Source organism: Microcebus murinus, chromosome 17 (genome assembly GCF_040939455.1).
Source record: "Microcebus murinus isolate Inina chromosome 17, M.murinus_Inina_mat1.0, whole genome shotgun sequence".
NCBI classification, from domain to species: domain Eukaryota; kingdom Metazoa; phylum Chordata; class Mammalia; order Primates; family Cheirogaleidae; genus Microcebus; species Microcebus murinus.
In genome coordinates, this window is record NC_134120.1 from 45,048,511 (window position 1) to 45,065,834 (window position 17,324).

General features: G+C 33.5%; 1 protein-coding gene across 4 annotated transcripts in view; it reads right to left on the minus strand.

Moving 5' to 3' along the window:
- Positions 1 to 17,324, minus strand: part of RBBP8 (RB binding protein 8, endonuclease) — a 125,292-nt gene that overhangs the window by 41,633 nt on the left and 66,335 nt on the right. For all 4 annotated transcript variants that reach the window (XM_075993596.1, XM_012746172.2, XM_012746171.2 and 1 more), the window contains exons 5-6: positions 12,006 to 12,118; positions 5,703 to 5,769 (exon numbers count right to left, since the gene is read on the minus strand). In XM_075993596.1, the coding sequence (XP_075849711.1) occupies positions 5,703 to 5,769; positions 12,006 to 12,118 (180 nt within the window). The remainder of the gene's footprint in view (positions 1 to 5,702; positions 5,770 to 12,005; positions 12,119 to 17,324) is intronic.

The window sequence follows — 17,324 nt, forward strand, 5'->3', positions numbered from 1 at the left end:
CCCTAAAGTATAAACTAGGGAGTCTGATACCCTGATCCCTTAGAATCAGTATAAGTTTATTAAAAGAATAATTCAAATAAGACTAATTTTTAAAAGTAGGGCTATTAGACCAGTTGTTCTGAGGAATGCTTTACAGTGTATTTGGATCTCAGAAAGGAACCTCACAATGATTCTCTTGATATCTTCTCAAAAACAAAAAGAAGAAATACAAGTTTGGTATCAATAAAGGCAGACTCCTAGATGACATAAATTATTATTAATGAAGGAAATCTGTAGTGGTATGCCTCAGGGCTCTAACCTCAGGCAAGTTTTGTTCAACATTTTATTAATGATCTTGATACCAGGCACTGATGGAATATGTATCAAATTTGTATAAGACATAAGCTGGGAATAAAAACTAATCCAATACAACAGTGATATAGCACATCTTATATTTACCTGGTTAGAGCTGGAACCCATACTACTAAGTGAAGTAGCCCAAGAATGGAAAAACAAGAACCACATATACTCACCAGCAAACTGGCAGTAACTGAGCAGCACCTAAGTGGACACATAGGTACTACAGTAATAGGGTATTGGGCAGGTGGGAGGGGGGCGGGTATATACATATATAATGAGTGAGATGTGCACCATCTGGGGGATGGTCATGCTGGAGACTCAGACTTGTGGGGGAGGGGGAAAAGGGCATTTATTGAAACCTTAAAATCTGTACCCCCATAATATGCCAAAAAGAAACTAATCCAATACATAGCAGGGTAAAAAAAAAATCAGCATATTAAAAAAAAAACTCCCCTTTCTTGAGGCTAGAATAATGGGCCAAATCTAATAAAATGAAACAGAACAGGAAGAAATACTAGGTATAAGCCTTAGTGAACTGAGTCAAATGAGAGAACCCAGGCTCTGCCATCTACAGAGTGACATCCATGTAGGTAACCTTCTGAGGCTGTTTAGCACAAGACTATATAAAGAGTATACAGACTCTGAAATGAGTTAGACCTGGATTTAGTTCCTGGGTCTCACAATAACTAGTCACATTATTTACCTTTCTGAGCTTCAGCTTCCTCATCTATAATACGGTATGGTACCATACTTTTTGTAGGAAAGTTGTGGAAAAGAAAAAATAAATGCAAAGATGTAACCCAGTGCCCCCAAAATGAGTCATGCATTGCATACGTTCTGAGAAATATGTCAGTAGGCAATTGTGTCGTGTGAACAATACAGTATACTTACATAAACCTAGATGGTGCAGCCTACTACACAACTAAGCTATTTGGTATAGCCTATGGCTCCTAGGATACAAACATGTACAGCATGTTACTGTGCTGAATACTGTAGGCAATTGTAACACAGTGCTAAGTATTTAATATCTGTGTGTCTAAACATATCTAGACATAGAAAAGGTACAGTAAAAATACTGTAGTATAATCTTATGGGACCCATCTTCGTATATGTGGTCCATTGTTGGCTGAAACGTGGTATGCATGACTGCATTTAATCAATTACCTTAAAATGAAGGAGTAGGCTAAAAGATACAAGGTTTCTTCAACAATCTACTATGAAGCCATGACTCAGAAGTCCTGTATTTATATCTAAAACAACAAATCTGCAACTAGATGACACAGAAGACATTGACTTTAAGGTTCTAGTTAACTGAAAACTTCATAAGGAACCACTAGTAATAGATGTATGTTTAGGCCATATTAAGATAAATAAAAAAACACAGAAAAGGGGAGGTGGCAGAATTGCTCTGTTGGTCAGGCTATACCTATAATACTGAGTTCTTTTCTTTTTTTTGTTTTCTGAGACAGAGACTCACTCTGTTGCCAGGGCTAGAGTGCCGTGACATCAGCCTAGCTCACAGCAACCTCAAACTCCTGGGCTCAAGCGATCCTTCTGCCTCAGCCTCCTGAGTAGCTGAGACTACAGGCATGTGCCACCATGCCGGCTAATTTTTTCTATATATTTTTTAGTTGTCCAATTGATTTCTTTCTATTTTTAGTAGAGACAGGGTCTTGCTCTTGCTCAGGCTGGTTTCGAACTGCTGACCCAGAGGGATCCTCCCGCCTCGGCCTCCCAGAGTGCTAGGATTACAGGTGTGAGCCACCGAGCCCGGCCTAAGTTCTTAATTAAGATACTGACAAACTGAAACCCTAAAGAAAAATGGCCCTTTGAAGAGTCTTCAAGTAACGCCACATGAGAAGCAGTTAATGAGTAGAGGATAGTCACTCCAGAGAAGACAAGACTTGGGAGGGCGATGTCACCTGTCCCCGTGTATCAAAAGTATAGTTAGGCTGGGCGCAGTGGCTCAAGCCTGTAATCCTAGCACTCTTGGAGGCCACGGCGGGCGGATTGCTCAAGGTCAGGAGTTCGAAAGCAGCCTGAGCAAGAGCGAGACCCTGTCTCTACTATAAACAGAAAGAAATTAATTGGCCAACTAATATATATAGAAAAAATTAGCCGGGCATGGTGGCGCATGCCTGTAGTCCCAGCCACTCAGGAGGCTGAGGCAGCAGGATTGCTTGAGCCCAGGAGTTTGAGGTTGCTGTGAGCTAGGCTGACGCCACTCTAGCCTGGGCAGCAAAGCGAGACTCTATCTCAAAAAGAAAAAAAAAACAAACGTATAGTCAAGGAGAGCATGGGGTGGATATGTTCCAGAAGGTGCCAGAAGGCAAAATCTCAATCAACAAATATAACTTGTAAGCAGGGTGATTTTCATACACACTTAGAACTTTGTAGTAATTTCATCTCAAAAATTAAACAGAGGCCGGGCGCTGTGGCTCACGCCTGTAATCCTAGCTCTTGGGAGGCCGAGGCGGGCGGATTGCTCAAGGTCAGGAGTTCAAAACCAGCCTGAGCAAGAGCGAGACCCCGTCTCTACTATAAATAGAAAGAAATTAATTGGCCAACTGATATATATATAAAAAATTAGCCGGGCATGGTGGCGCATGCCTGTAGTCCCAGCTACTCGGGAGGCTGAGGCAGGAGGATCGCTTGAGCCCAGGAGTTTGAGGTTGCTGTGAGCTAGGCTGACGCCACGGCACTCACTCTAGCCTGGACAACAAAGTGAGACTCTGTCTCAAAAAAAAAAAAAAAAAAAAAAAAAAAAAAAAAATTAAACAGGCTTGGAAAATAGTGAACTTGTACTATAGGTGTTCAGACAATGGCTATTTGTTAAAGAAATTGCACAAGGAATTCAATTTAGAAGAGAGGGTTGAATGAAATGAACCCCACACTCTTTTGAAATCTGAAGTGTATAGACTCCCTTGACTTTCACTGACCTATCACATCTATTTCCCAAAACAAAGAAAGAGAATCAATACCTACCTTATTTAATTATTTGCTTTCTGTGATTGGCAGAGTTGAGATATATATACATATATACACATAATATATATATATATATACACAAAAATAAATATTATATATAAATAAAACTTTATAATGGTAAATTTTTACTGAATAAGTTCAGTGTCACTAATAACTGTCCTACCATATAAGGTATCTATAACATCAAAACTAGCTCAGGAGAAATTAGAATCACCATATTTAACAAGCAGTAATATAAAGTCAAATAATAATTTTTCTAAAGTTTAGAGGAATTTCAGGCACTAATGCACAGCATAACCTTAACAGTGATTTAGGTAGTCAGAGGAAGCTAGGTTGCCTTTATAAGATGTTACTTGCTATTTTTTTTAAACTGCCAAGCAAGAGAAAATTTGTTAGAGGAGAGCAAGCTACAAAAGAAGTTGGTTCATGAGCATCAACTGTCTTAAATTCCAGAAGAGAACTGAAAGACACAATAGAATACCTCCTCACTGTTCTGACTAAGCCATGTGCTAAATGAAACATACATGCCCTGAGCTCATCTATATGATTTTTATTGTAATTTCAAACTTTTAGCCTTTATTTCTTTTCTAAAATATCAATGAGCTTTAATAGGAAGTATGTATTTGAGAAAACTAAAAATAAATTTTAAACTAATTAGAATTTATATTGCTAGCAAGCAAATGACATAATCTGCTTTCAACATACTTTAAACACCTTGGTTTTTGAGACAATCACCTATCTAATTCTGTATCAACCTCTATACACTTGATATCTTATCTTTGTTATTCATAAATATAAAGGCTGATGTGTTTAAATGCCATAAGCTACATGTGCTAAACCAGTTCACATAACAAATTAATGTAGGTCCATATCACTTATCTAAAATCCTTGGAACCAGATGGGATTCAGAATTCAGATTTTTTTTCTTAAAGGAAAGGTAATACAGAGCATATATAGATAATTATGTAACACTTCCAGTGGTGTCTGAGACATCATCCTATAATCAAACACACTGACATTTTCACAGCAAAACATATGTATACTCATATGAAGTGGAATAAATAAAGACTATAAATAAATATCATTCTGTCAGCTGTGGTGAGGTTAGGTTGTGAATAACATCTCAAATAAAACCTTTTGGGTTTTGGAATCATATATAAAAGATTGTGGATCTGCGTCCTAGCCTTTCTTCATTATAGAGCATGAGTAAAATTACAAAGTGTTGACATTTTCATGAACACATTTTATAATCTCAGTCTGATCCCATAGCCTCCTTTTGTCATCTATTATCCCTCCTCAAAATTCCTTTTGGCAATCAGTATTCAGTAGACTGATGACATGGGAGGAATATCAGAATTCTACTGGATATCCATTATCCTAAAAGTAGACAGATAAGCATGTTAATTTCACGTGTGATATATGTTTACACACAAACAACTATTCTAAGCCAAAATAATATGTTATGTCTACATAGTTTACCAAAGGTTTTGTAGATGTCTACTCAAATGCAACAGGATCTTTAAGAACCCTATAACACCACTAGGACTATCCTGAATCCTAAGTTTTAAAAAACAGTACATAAGCTTTATTTAAATGGGAGCTAAGAGCTAGCCAAATCTCTGCTGTACATTTGTCAGACCACATCCAGAAAAATATCCCTTTTGTTAAACAGTGTTGCATAATGCAAAGAACAGAGGCTTTTAAATCAGAAGATATGAGTCTGAGTGATGGTCTTATTACTTACTAACTATGAGACCACAGGCAAGTTATTTGACTTTGTGAGCTCTGGTTTCCCTATCTGTAAACTAAGGATGATAAAACTACTTTGTAGACTCACAGTGAGATTAGAAATAATAACCATAAAACACACATAAGAGGAAATGGCACACAAAATAAAAGTTACTATCTTTATTTTTTAAAAATAAATGGGGGGAGAGGAACAGAGGAAGGAAGAAGTTCTACAGGCCTGAGTACTGTAATAAGAGGAACAACTTACTCAGTTTGCTTTTATGAAGCTTTTGGAACAGGACTGGAAGGGAGGTAACAAAACTCAAATATTTATTTAAAATATAAGTATTTAAATAATTCTTCTATTATTTATAATAAATCATCATAAAAATTAAAATGCCTTAAATACAATGTTGATACTTTATATACTAATATACTAACCTAAGAGATACATACATACTCTCTATATACTCCCCAAATATATAGTGATTTTCTTTGTATTTTTTATTGCAGAAAACTTTGTAATCTTTAAAATGAAACGTATAATTCTTGAGATAGGTTCACATTTTGTATAGCTAAGTAAAATAAAGAAAAAAGTTTGGGAAAAATACTCTCTTTTCTGTTGCAATTTAGAAAAAAATACTTACTCGATTTTCTTCTGCAGTTGTTCAGAAAGCTTTTTATTTTCTTCCTGTAGAGTATTTTTTTCATTCACTGAAAAACAATGTGAAAAAGGCACTTAGTATAGTTATATCAATATCTATGTCAGGCTTTTCAAATAAGATATGTTAACTAACATTTACGAAGAAATTAGGATTTCTAATTCTAACCCATAATGTTATTCAGGCTTAATACTCCTGTGCAAAACTAATTTGTTACTAGGTAGTGATTACTACATCTCATATTGTGCCAGTTCCATGTAACTGATTAACGAATAATTTTATGTAATGCTTGTGGGCAAAAACGAGAGAGTAATTCAGGGAGTATAGCATAACTATTCATACTGAGGATAAGAAAGCCTTATATCTAATTAATAGCACTCAGTTCTACTAATTTCAAATACCATTTTAGCAAGAGTGAGTTATCTTGAAATAAATTTGATCATAAAAATAAAGTAACACTAAATATCAGTATAATTTTATAACATAAGCACATTTATTAACTCAAAATTTTCTTCTAGTCATACTCAATGTTTCATGATTATGGTATCAGTAACTTAAATATATCCACTGAAGTAGTATCTGTTTGAATCTATGTTCATCAATGTTTCCTATCTACACTTGTTTAATTTATAAAGCAGAATCCCAATTTGGGGATATAACTTCCACTAGAACCAGCACAAAACTCTTAGCAATGCTTAGTGTGATGGCATTGTTAAACATGTGTTTTACTAGGAGAAAAAACCCAACAAATCAAGTCACAGTAAATATAATCAACCCCTATGAAAGAAGGTTGTCTACAGACAAACAAGAGTTAGCAAACACTTGAAAAAAAAACTAGTAACATCTTTCATCTATTTATTTATTTATTTTGAAATAAGGTCTCACTATGTTGCCCAGGCTAGAGTGCAGTGGCATCATCATAGCTCACTGCAACCTCAAATTCCTGGGCTTAAGCAATCCTGGCTCAGCCTCCAAAGTAGCTAGGACTACAGGTACACACTGCCATGCCTGGCTAATGAAAAAATAATGTTTAAAAATTAAGAAAAATTAAAACTAGCTATAGAAGACATCACTTCTGGATAAGTAGTTTTAATATAGGAAAGGTATCTTTTATTAAGTATAACCAATATTAGAAAGATTTTGAAGGCTGATGGATCCATTAAGAAACAACAGGCTGCCATGAAAAAGAAACAAAGATCATAAAAATTGGAAACTTAACAAATGAGATGAGAGCAGAATAAATATGACTAAACACAGAATTCCTATCTCTTAAGTGATTCTCCCAGAATTCAGCACAAAAGAATTAATTTATAAATAAAAGAAAAGGTAGGAAGCATGGGGGACCTATTACAACATCTGTCTAATGTGAGTTGCAGAAGAATAAAGAGATCAGAAAGGAAGAAATAAGGTCAGGCACCGTGGCGGCTCATGCCTGTAATCTCAGCACTTTGGGAGGCCAAGGTAGATCACTTGAGGCCAGGAATTTGAGATCAGCCTGAACAATATACTGAGACCCCATCTCTTTAAAAAAGAAAAAAGAAAAAAAAAAAAGGAAAGACTCTAAGAAGTAACAGAGAAAAGCTCCTTGGCTAAGCAAACACTTAGGTGATAAAGTAGACTAGATACTCCAACAGTCTTACCATGAAACAACTGTTAAATCTATATGATGTGTATATGGTAGTTTTTATTATTCTCCCTACCTTTCTTTGTATACTTTTAAAAATTTTCATTAGGAAAAAAACAGACTAAGTAGACCTGAAAAAGAACCAAATAAAACTTTTAGAAACAAAAAATTTGGTTATAGAAATAGCATAACAGAAACTAATGAAGAAGGAATTATTATAGTATATACTGAACAACAGATCTAAAGAAATTACCCAGAATGCAATAGAGAAACAAAGGGATGAAAAAACAAGAAAGAAACCTTAAGAGATACAAAGGACAAAATGATGAAATCTTACCAGAATCTCAGAAAAGAGAGAATGAAGAGGACATGATATTTGAGAGCTAGCAGCTAACAATTTTCCAGTTATGATTAAAGACATGATTCCACAGATTAGATAATGTATACTAAGCAGAATTTTTTTAAAAACTAGTTGAAATTGTACTAAAACTATAGAACATCAAAACTAAGGTAAATATCTTAACAGTAGCCAGAGAAAAATAATTTTTATCTAGCAAAATAACCTTACATGAATAAACGTAAAATAAAAAAAATTTCGGATAAAAACAGAGTTTAGAACCAACAAATACCCTCTATAGGAACTTCTAATCTCAGAAAGGGTAACAATTTCAGAAGGAAAGTGAGATGCAAAAGGAATAATAGGCAATGAAATTGAAGAATATGTAGTTAAGTCTTTTAAAATTGTTTGGATAAAGGTAATTTAAAAAAAAAAATATATATATATATATATATATAAATAACTTGTAGAGCTAAAAAAAATACCAAAATGAGATCCTAGGCAAAAATAGCATGTAAATAGAGAAGAGGGTAATCAGAGTTAAGTGCTTTAAAGTTCTTGTATTATTTGAAAAAGGGTTAAAATATTACCTTTAAAATGTATGGCAAATTTTCAAGATTGACAAAAAACCCCCAGAAATACAGGGTTTTAAACAACAGTAAAAGGTTAAAGAGAAATGAAATAAGCACACAAATATCTTCAGAACTCAGTAACTGGAAAAAGTAAAAACAAAAAGAAAAAGCAAGACAGGAAGAAAAAAGGAGTATATAAAGAAGAGATTCCCCACGTGTCTGTGTTCAAAGAAAAAAAAAAAGATTCTGGGAGGGTGGCAGCAGTGACAACAATTTTTCAATCTCTCCAAATTCTCATGTAAAAAACAGAGCAACTAGATAGAAACACCAAAATTTCATAAACTTGAAGCCCTTTCGCGTCTTTATTCTTATAATAACTTTGTTTGGGATTTGACTTCCACAACTTTTCTGTTGCTCATTTTTGTGACTTTGAATTTTTAACATAAATTCATGAAGTATTTTATCTATCTTTCTATCTATATTTCTTAATTCTGTTCACTAAAAAGGCCTAGAAACAGGGAGTGACTCTTGGCATGTCTGATTAAGGAAAAAAAGGGCAAACACAGATTAGAAAATAAGAGAGAACCTAACTATCCACATATTTTTAAAAAAAATCATAAACTTTATATCAGAAATTTCTAATACCTAAATGAAATAGATAATTTCTATAAAATTAACTACAATTGACCCAAGAAAAGAACAGGAAACTAAATGGAACGGCCACCAAAGAAATTAAAAGGGTAGCCAAAGATGTAATCGTAAAAAATAGCATTAAGCCTAGATGATTCAAAGGTATATTTTAATAAATCTTCAAGGACTGATTATTATTAGGTTCTGTAAAATATATAATAGGAATATAAAAATGATGCAAAACATCTCAGCTCATTCTCTGATCTTAATATAACCTTGATAGCAGAAAAATTAAGAAATTAGCAATATAACTTAACAAGATAAATGTATACAACACATCAATGTATCAAACCTGTCTGCTCTAGAAATGAAATACTAGTTCAGCCTAGAAAAACTATCAGTAAAACTCACAAAATGAACACATTTAAAAGAAAAAAGCCCTATGATCAATCAATAGATGCTAAGAAAATGATAAATTCATAATTAAACAAACCTTAGCAAAAGAGGACCATATAGAAAATATCCATAACTTAATTTCACATATCTACCAGATGCCCCTGGCACACTTAAAAGTGAAATATTATAGCCATCCTTTACACATCAACTGCTACATTTTGCAATATCCTGAAGCACTTAGCCAATGCAGTAGGTCAAGAAAAACAACAAAAGAAACTGTAAAAATACTTGAAAACAAAATAAAATTGTCATTATTTGCAGGTGGTATTTCTACCTAGACAATTTACTGTAAAATAAAGCTAATTAAAGAGGTCAGAAGGATAGCCTGACAAAAGGCTTCAAATTCTTAGCTATCTTCCAATGACAGGGGATGGTGGAAGGTTCCTGGCCCGTGAGATTTAAAAGCAAGTTATGCTGCTGCTTCTTCCTTGTGTGAATGCAAACATGAGGCCTGAAGAAGTACCAGCTAACTTGTGACCATGATGCAATATGCTTGAGGACGAATATCTGCACACCCTAAAGAGGGTAAACTCCTACTTCACGTTCCAAGTTAAAAATTCTAGATAGACTAAATATGTAAATTTAAAAGTATGTGTGTACAGATAGTACAAAACTGGAGAATATTTTTATATTCTTTGGGGTAGAGAAAGCCTTTCTAAACAAAATAATAAAACTTCTATATATCAAGAAAAGTTATAAAAGAAGTCAACAGACAATAGACAGTAAAATAGAAAACATATGCATATTATAGCTAATATACAAAGGTTTAATAATCCTTTCCTAACATACAAAGAGCTGTTAATTAACTAAAAAATACCAATAGCAAATAGGACAACTTAAAACTGGGCAAAGAATACATAAGCCATTCACCTAAGAACAAGTGCAAACTGAAGATGATGTAAAATGATACTTGATCTGAATAGTAATAGAGAATGCTAATTTGAAAAAGATATCATCCTACACACACCAGATTGAATATTAAATACAGTTTTTCCCAAATCTGAAGAAAATGTAAGGAAACAAAAATTCTCAAACATTCAAACAAACAAAAAATTGAGCTGTCCATTAACATGTGAATAGCTAAATAACTAACATCTACACTATAAAATACAACGCAGCCATTAAAAAGAATGTTGTCTTATATCTTAACACCTAGGCAAACAGTTTTGCTTGTTTGGAATTTTCAGCTATTTTTCAGACAGTTAAAGTTCCTTGAAACCTGATTATTAGATATATAGAAATTACCGGAGATTATTTTTAGTGGTACTAATGATAATATGATTGTGGATCTCAACTACAATTGGCCCTCCATATCTGTGGGTTCCACATCTGTGGATTCAACCAACTGTGGATGGAAAACATTCAGGAAAAAAAAATTCCACAAAATTCCAAAAAGCAAAACTTGAATTTGCTGTGTGCTGAGTACTACTACATTGAGTCCATACAAATGAACTGATGTATAGGCATTGTATTGGGTAAATAAGTAATCTAGAGATGATTTAAAATATACAAGGGGATATGTAGGTTATATGCAAATACTGCACCATTTTATATAAGGGACTTGAGCATCCAAGGATTTTGGTACCTGTGGGGGTCCTGCAATCAATATCTCATGGATACTGAGGAATGATTATATATTTACTAAGATGTAACAGTTTTATATTCATTGATAATATTCCTACATTCCTAAACAGATGTACATATAAATAAACAGATTCACACATATACACCATAGAATCTATAGACTTAAATATATTAACATGTGACGACTTCGAAGAAATAGTCTAAAGTCAAATAACACATGTTAGAACATAAAGTATAGTATGATCCCATTAAAATTCAAAACAGAGAGAAGGCAGGTAAAATGAGGGACAAAGGCAGACAGACAGAGAGACAACCTGTACCTGGAAAGATACATATTACAATGTTAACAGTAGTTACCTCTGGGAGCAAAATAAAACTACAGTCTTCTTATCTCTTTTTAAAATAATGAACATATATTCATATATTCTTGCTTGAGTAACCAGAGGATAGCAAAATATTAATAATTAATAGAAAAAAATAAAGTCATAAGATAGAATTAGTTTGGAAAAGAACATTTTGAATATGTTGGAGTTGCTTATGGGAAATCCAGGTAATGGTCACTAAAAGAGACAAAGAGAAGCAGGTTCAGAGAGATAGTTAAAGAAAAAAAAGAATAAAAGGTGGCTAAGAATGTCGAGAAACCCTGTACTGAATGGATACGGAGAATAAACTGAAAAGAGTATACTCACATTAGTACATCATGAAAATTAAGAGTATATACCTATATAGAACACTAAATTTCCAGCTTTGTATTTAACTTTACTGAGAAGTTAAATTACATGAAATAAAGATTAAATCAAAGAAGTAAATATGGACACGTCCAAAGGAAATCTGCTTATCTTAGAACTGGTGAGACTTTAAGGTCAGTGTAGACTGTTACTTGCACAATCTTTTTTGTACCCTATTTCTTCCTAAAATAAGCATGAGATTCAATCTACAAGAAGGCAAAAAGGACATTTGAACTTTTACCTAGGTAAGGAAAAGTATATGTAAATAATCCATTTCACTACAACCAATTCACCAATATGTTTTATCAATGGTATATTATGCTTTAAATACTTAATAAATGAAAAAAGGAAACTCACTAAGCTCTGTAATAAGTTTAAGATTCTGCTGCCGGATATTTTCAAACTCTTGCTGTTTTTTCCGCATATGTTCTTCAGTTACTGCACAGCGATCACATAATCCTGCTCTTAACCTGTAAAATAAAAACAAAGCATTTTTCATCTACTAAAAGATATCTCCTTATATTTGAATTTTTATACTTTATAAGTTTTATATATTATGAAGATTTAAAGAACTGACTTAACAAACAGTAAAAATTAAATCGATTAATGATGTATAATATTAAACCTTTAACATATTTTTTTTTTACCTTTAACATATTCTTACTCTGCAGATTACAATTTTGAGTGAAATTCTGTAAAAACCTGCCAATTTAAAACTCTATCCGAGGGAACTTATTTATTGAATAAACTGACCTTATTTTTAATTTATTATGGTCAAAATATGAACTCTAGTCCAATACCAAGGAGCAGAATTGTATCTTAAGCACTGTGCATCTGCTTTGCTGGGCATAGCATACAACACGTAGTGAATGTTCAACAAAACTTTTTTGTTGTTGAATAAATACTAAAAGTCAGGAAAGAGGAAAAAAATCACCTCATATTTCCTTTTAGCATTTAAAAAACCATTATTAGTAAAAATTCACAATGTATCATGTCAAAAAAAGCAGATTATAAAACAGTTTTTACTAATTTTTTATGAGTGCCAAAGAGAGAAATACAAATATTGCACAGATGGTAGAAAAGTGTATTCCAAACTGTTAATAATAGTTACTCTGTAGGTAACAGTATTATGGGAGATTTTCTTAGTGTTTTCTTCCATATTTTTCAAAATATGGATTAAAGAGATAAACGCCCACATTAGGAATTCAGGAAATATATTCTAAGATAATAATTTCAACTCAATAACATAAGTTAATAAGATAATAAGTATTTAAATATCTATGGAAGTTAACGTATGGTAATATATACCATGAATTTTAAAATAGAAGATATAAAACGCAAAAATTATACAACTAAAACAAAACATTTTTATAGGAAAGTAAAATTCATGTCTAACAATGTTGATATACATGTAAAAATCAAAGATTAGAAATCATAGGTTGCATTAATAGAATCAGAAATTCTAGAATAAAAGAGCAAGGAGCTGGTCATAATTTAAGTGGAATATATTCTGAAGACAGGAATTAGATCAGGAACCTTGAAACCATGTTGTACGAAGAACATCATCTAAGATGATAAAGTGAACATTTCCATCTATTTTTGCTTCCCCCCAGAATCACACAAAATTACAGTAAAGATACATGTATATTTTAAAGATATAAACCCACAAGAACCAGAAGAATGGGAGAGAAAACAAAAAAATAAAAGCAAGGCAGCTGGTGGACAAATAGAAACTGACCTGAGAATGCTAAATTCTAAACCAATGGTGAGAAAAGTCTAGAATTGCATTGTCCAATATGGTAGCCATAGCTACATACGGCTATTTCAATTGAAATAAATGAAATTAAAATTGAGCACCTGGGTTGTATTAAAATGCTCAACAGCCCATGTATCTAGTCACTACTAACACATTTCCATTATGACAAGAAACTGCTGGATAGCACTGACCTAGAACCAATCTGATTTATACTGTAAAATTCCCAAAAGGTTCAAAAACTGGTATCAGAAGTGACTGATTAAAATAGCATGTTTTAAGAAATTATAATACCTATTTTAGCAATCTTTTTCTATGTCACTAGGAAATTGTATCAGCAATTGTAATGAAAGCTTAATAAACATGCCTTCAATTCTGGGGTCAAACCCAAATCTAAGCACCCCAAGGCAAATAATATACATGATCAAAACCCTTAATAGGGCCGGGCGCTGTGGCTCACGCCTGTAATCCTAGCTCTTGGGAGGCCAAGGCGGGCGGATTGCTCAAGGTCAGGAGTTCAAAACCAGCCTGAGCAAGAGCGAGACCCCGTCTCTACTATAAATAGAAAGAAATTAATTGGCCAACTGATATATATATAAAATATTAGCCGGGCATGGTGGCGCATGCCTGTAGTCCTAGCTACCCGGGAGGCTGAGGCAGAAGGATCACTCGAGCCCAGGAGTTTGAGGTTGCTGTGAGCTAGGCTGACGCCACGGCACTCACTCTAGCCTGGGCAACAAAGCGAGACTCTGTCTCAAAAAAAAAAAAAAAAAAAACAAAAAACAAAAAAAACCCTTAATAAAGACTGTATAATCCCCCTTCCCCCAAAAAGAAAGAAAGAAAGAAATTATAATACCAACACATTCGCTCCTATATCCTAAGTAGTCCCAGCAGCAGACTGGAGGTTTTACCTCTAGAGTCTAAAACAGAGAGGATCTGGTCTGGGAGACATGGGGTACAGATACAGGTAGCAGTATAATAATGAAATGGATGTACATGCACACCACATTCTCAGATCCTAGCCTAGACCCTGTTGTTGACTTGGCTCCTAGAACATCGGTAGCCAGCCCTATTATACCTTCTAGGAAGTAGAATTAAAGAGTCTTCTCTAAGAAATCTGTACCAGCCTAATAGGAAAGACTTAAAAAATACTGACATAAGGGTATCATAAAACAAACAGTCCAGCCAGACCATTCTACAGTGAATTTCACAGTCCACAGCTCTACCCATGCACTCAGAGCTTCCAATTAACTTAAACCCTTATCTCTTAAATATAAACAGATAAATATCAAAAGACATCTGATACAAGTAAAAGAAATCAAAGCAAACTAGATATTAAAAAAAAAGAAAAAGAAGAAATCTGGAAGACACATCAGCTCTGCAAAAAGAAATAAAAAAGGAAAAATATTATCACCATTACAACCAATAAACTGTAAAGGCAAAATGACGTATAACAAAATCTATTTTTTTCCCTCATCAACATTATAACGAAATGATGTTGAAGGAAAGGATGTTATCTGAGGACCTGCTGAACACTGTTTCACTTAAAGTTAGTTTCCAAGAACCTACTGATGATGTTAAGTGAAAACTTATTGTACTCTAGACAGATAAGAAAAGATAACAAAACCATGAAATGAAAATAGGATTGCCATAAAAAGAAATATTCTGAAAACAAAAAAGAGATCTTAGAAATTAAAAATCTTAACAGGAAAAATAAAACAAAACTCTATAAATAGAGGGTGAAAAAATGATGTTGAGAAAATCTATCTAAAAATTAGTGTAAAAATGCAAATAGAAAACAGAAAAGATAAAAAAATTGGGGGATTATCCTAGAAGGTCCATCATATAAATAATAGGAGTTCCAGAAAGAACAACGAGGGGGCCGGGGGAGGTGAGTTGAAGGACAGTGAAGAAATTCAAGATAACTGCCTAGCACTTGAAGGACTGGATGAAAAAAAAAAAACATTTAAAAAAATAAATGCCCCTATGTCTCCAGCATAATGGGTATTAACAGATCCATACAAAAGAACATCATCAATTATGACATTTCTAAATGCTAGGAATAAAAATAAGAGCCCATAAGCTTTCAGAAGAAAAACAAATTTTAAAAAAAGATTATACAGAAAGGATCAAAAATCAGAACAGTGTTAGGATTTCAACAGCAACATCAGAAGCCAGAGGAAACTACTTTGAATTCTGAAAGAAAATTATTTCCAACCTAAACTTCAATATTATCCAACTATTAATTTCAATAAAGAATTTCAGATGCAAAAATTTCAAATTCTGCTTCCTATTATTAATTTTTAAAGTATGACAATGTTATTGTTATATCAAAAAACAGAGTCTCAATCTTTTAGAGATACACATTGAAATATTTAGATAAAAGGATTTAATGATTGGAATGTCCTTCAAAACAATGGGTTGTAAGGTGCATTGGTGGGAATAAAGATGAAACAAGAATGGCCACAGTCAATAACTGTTGAAGTTGGGCAATGGGTACACTGGAGTTGGTTATACTATTACGTTTACTTTTACATATGTTTGATTTTCTAAAATAAAGTTTTTTTTAACTTACCATCCATCATGTCCCAGCATGCCACCAAAATAGGAGAAAATAAATCAGAAAAGAAGTTATAGGATACATGAAACAGGAATGCAGTAAAAGGAACCTCTGATTACTACTATGAATCAGGTAAAGAAGACAGAGTCTAAACTGGAGCAGATGGGAGGGTGCAGGACAGATTTGTTCAAAATAGTGAAATAATACAAGTTCTGATCCATCTAAACTTACCTGGATAAATTTAGAAAAATAATGGAAAGTTGCATTTCAATCAGGGGTTGCTAAACAGAAAACTAAGCATATGTAAAAAAAAAAAAATGTCCATTATAAATAATGTGGATAATAAAAACTTACATGGGAAGGAAAAATTAATCAGTTGAACACATCTCAGCTCTGAATGCATTTATATGGTCATAATAAGGCAAAAACCGAATAGTGATCTAACCAAAACTATTACATACTATGTTAGCAGGAGGAGAAAAATGGCAATGGTGTCTGTGTAGAGGGTAGGAAAAAACAAAAAAAGAAAAGAAAAAATTTAAATAGCAATATAACCATTTTTAAAAAGAGATTTTGGAGTAAATAGCAAAGAAAAGTTGAAAGTGATTGCTTCTGAAAAGGGGGAAATAGGAAAGGAGGAGAACGGTGGGTTTCCTTTCTCTTAACCTTGAAGAAAACCTATATAAATCTTTAAACAATGAGCTTGTACAACTTTGATTAAACAAACAAACAAAAATGACTGAAGGAAATAAGGGTGAAAAGGTAACTGGGAGCATTTCAGGTATCTTCAAATACCTGAAAAGTCAGTCATGCAAAAGAGATGTATGATCAGGGACTAAAACTAGGCCCAATGGACAGAGATTACATGGACAGATTTCCATCCAGTATAAAGAAAACTTTCCAACTATAGTATTAAGGATGGAATGTATTACCTAAGGAGGTGGTGATGTCATTTGTCACCAGACATGTTTAAGCACGGAAAAGATGACCACCCAGAAATTGGGAAGGTAATTTAAACACATGTTGAAAAGACAATTAGATCAACAGTCCTAAATCTGGCTATTTCTCAAAAACACTTGGGCAGCTTTAAAAGGGAGGGAGGGAGGAAAAAGATACATAAGTCCCACCCATGACCAACTGAATTAGAATCCGCAGGGATGGGGCCTAGAAATCTGCTCAGAAACCCCTCTCCACAGATCCTCAAAGCTTTAGAACAAGGCACCATCATCTTTTCCTTCCTGTGTTTTTCTCATGTCTTTTTTTTTTATTTCAGGAAATTATGGGGGTACAAACATTTTGGTTACATGTTATGACTTTGCCATATCCCAACCATGATCACTGCATTCACTAGCTGTGAGTTTAT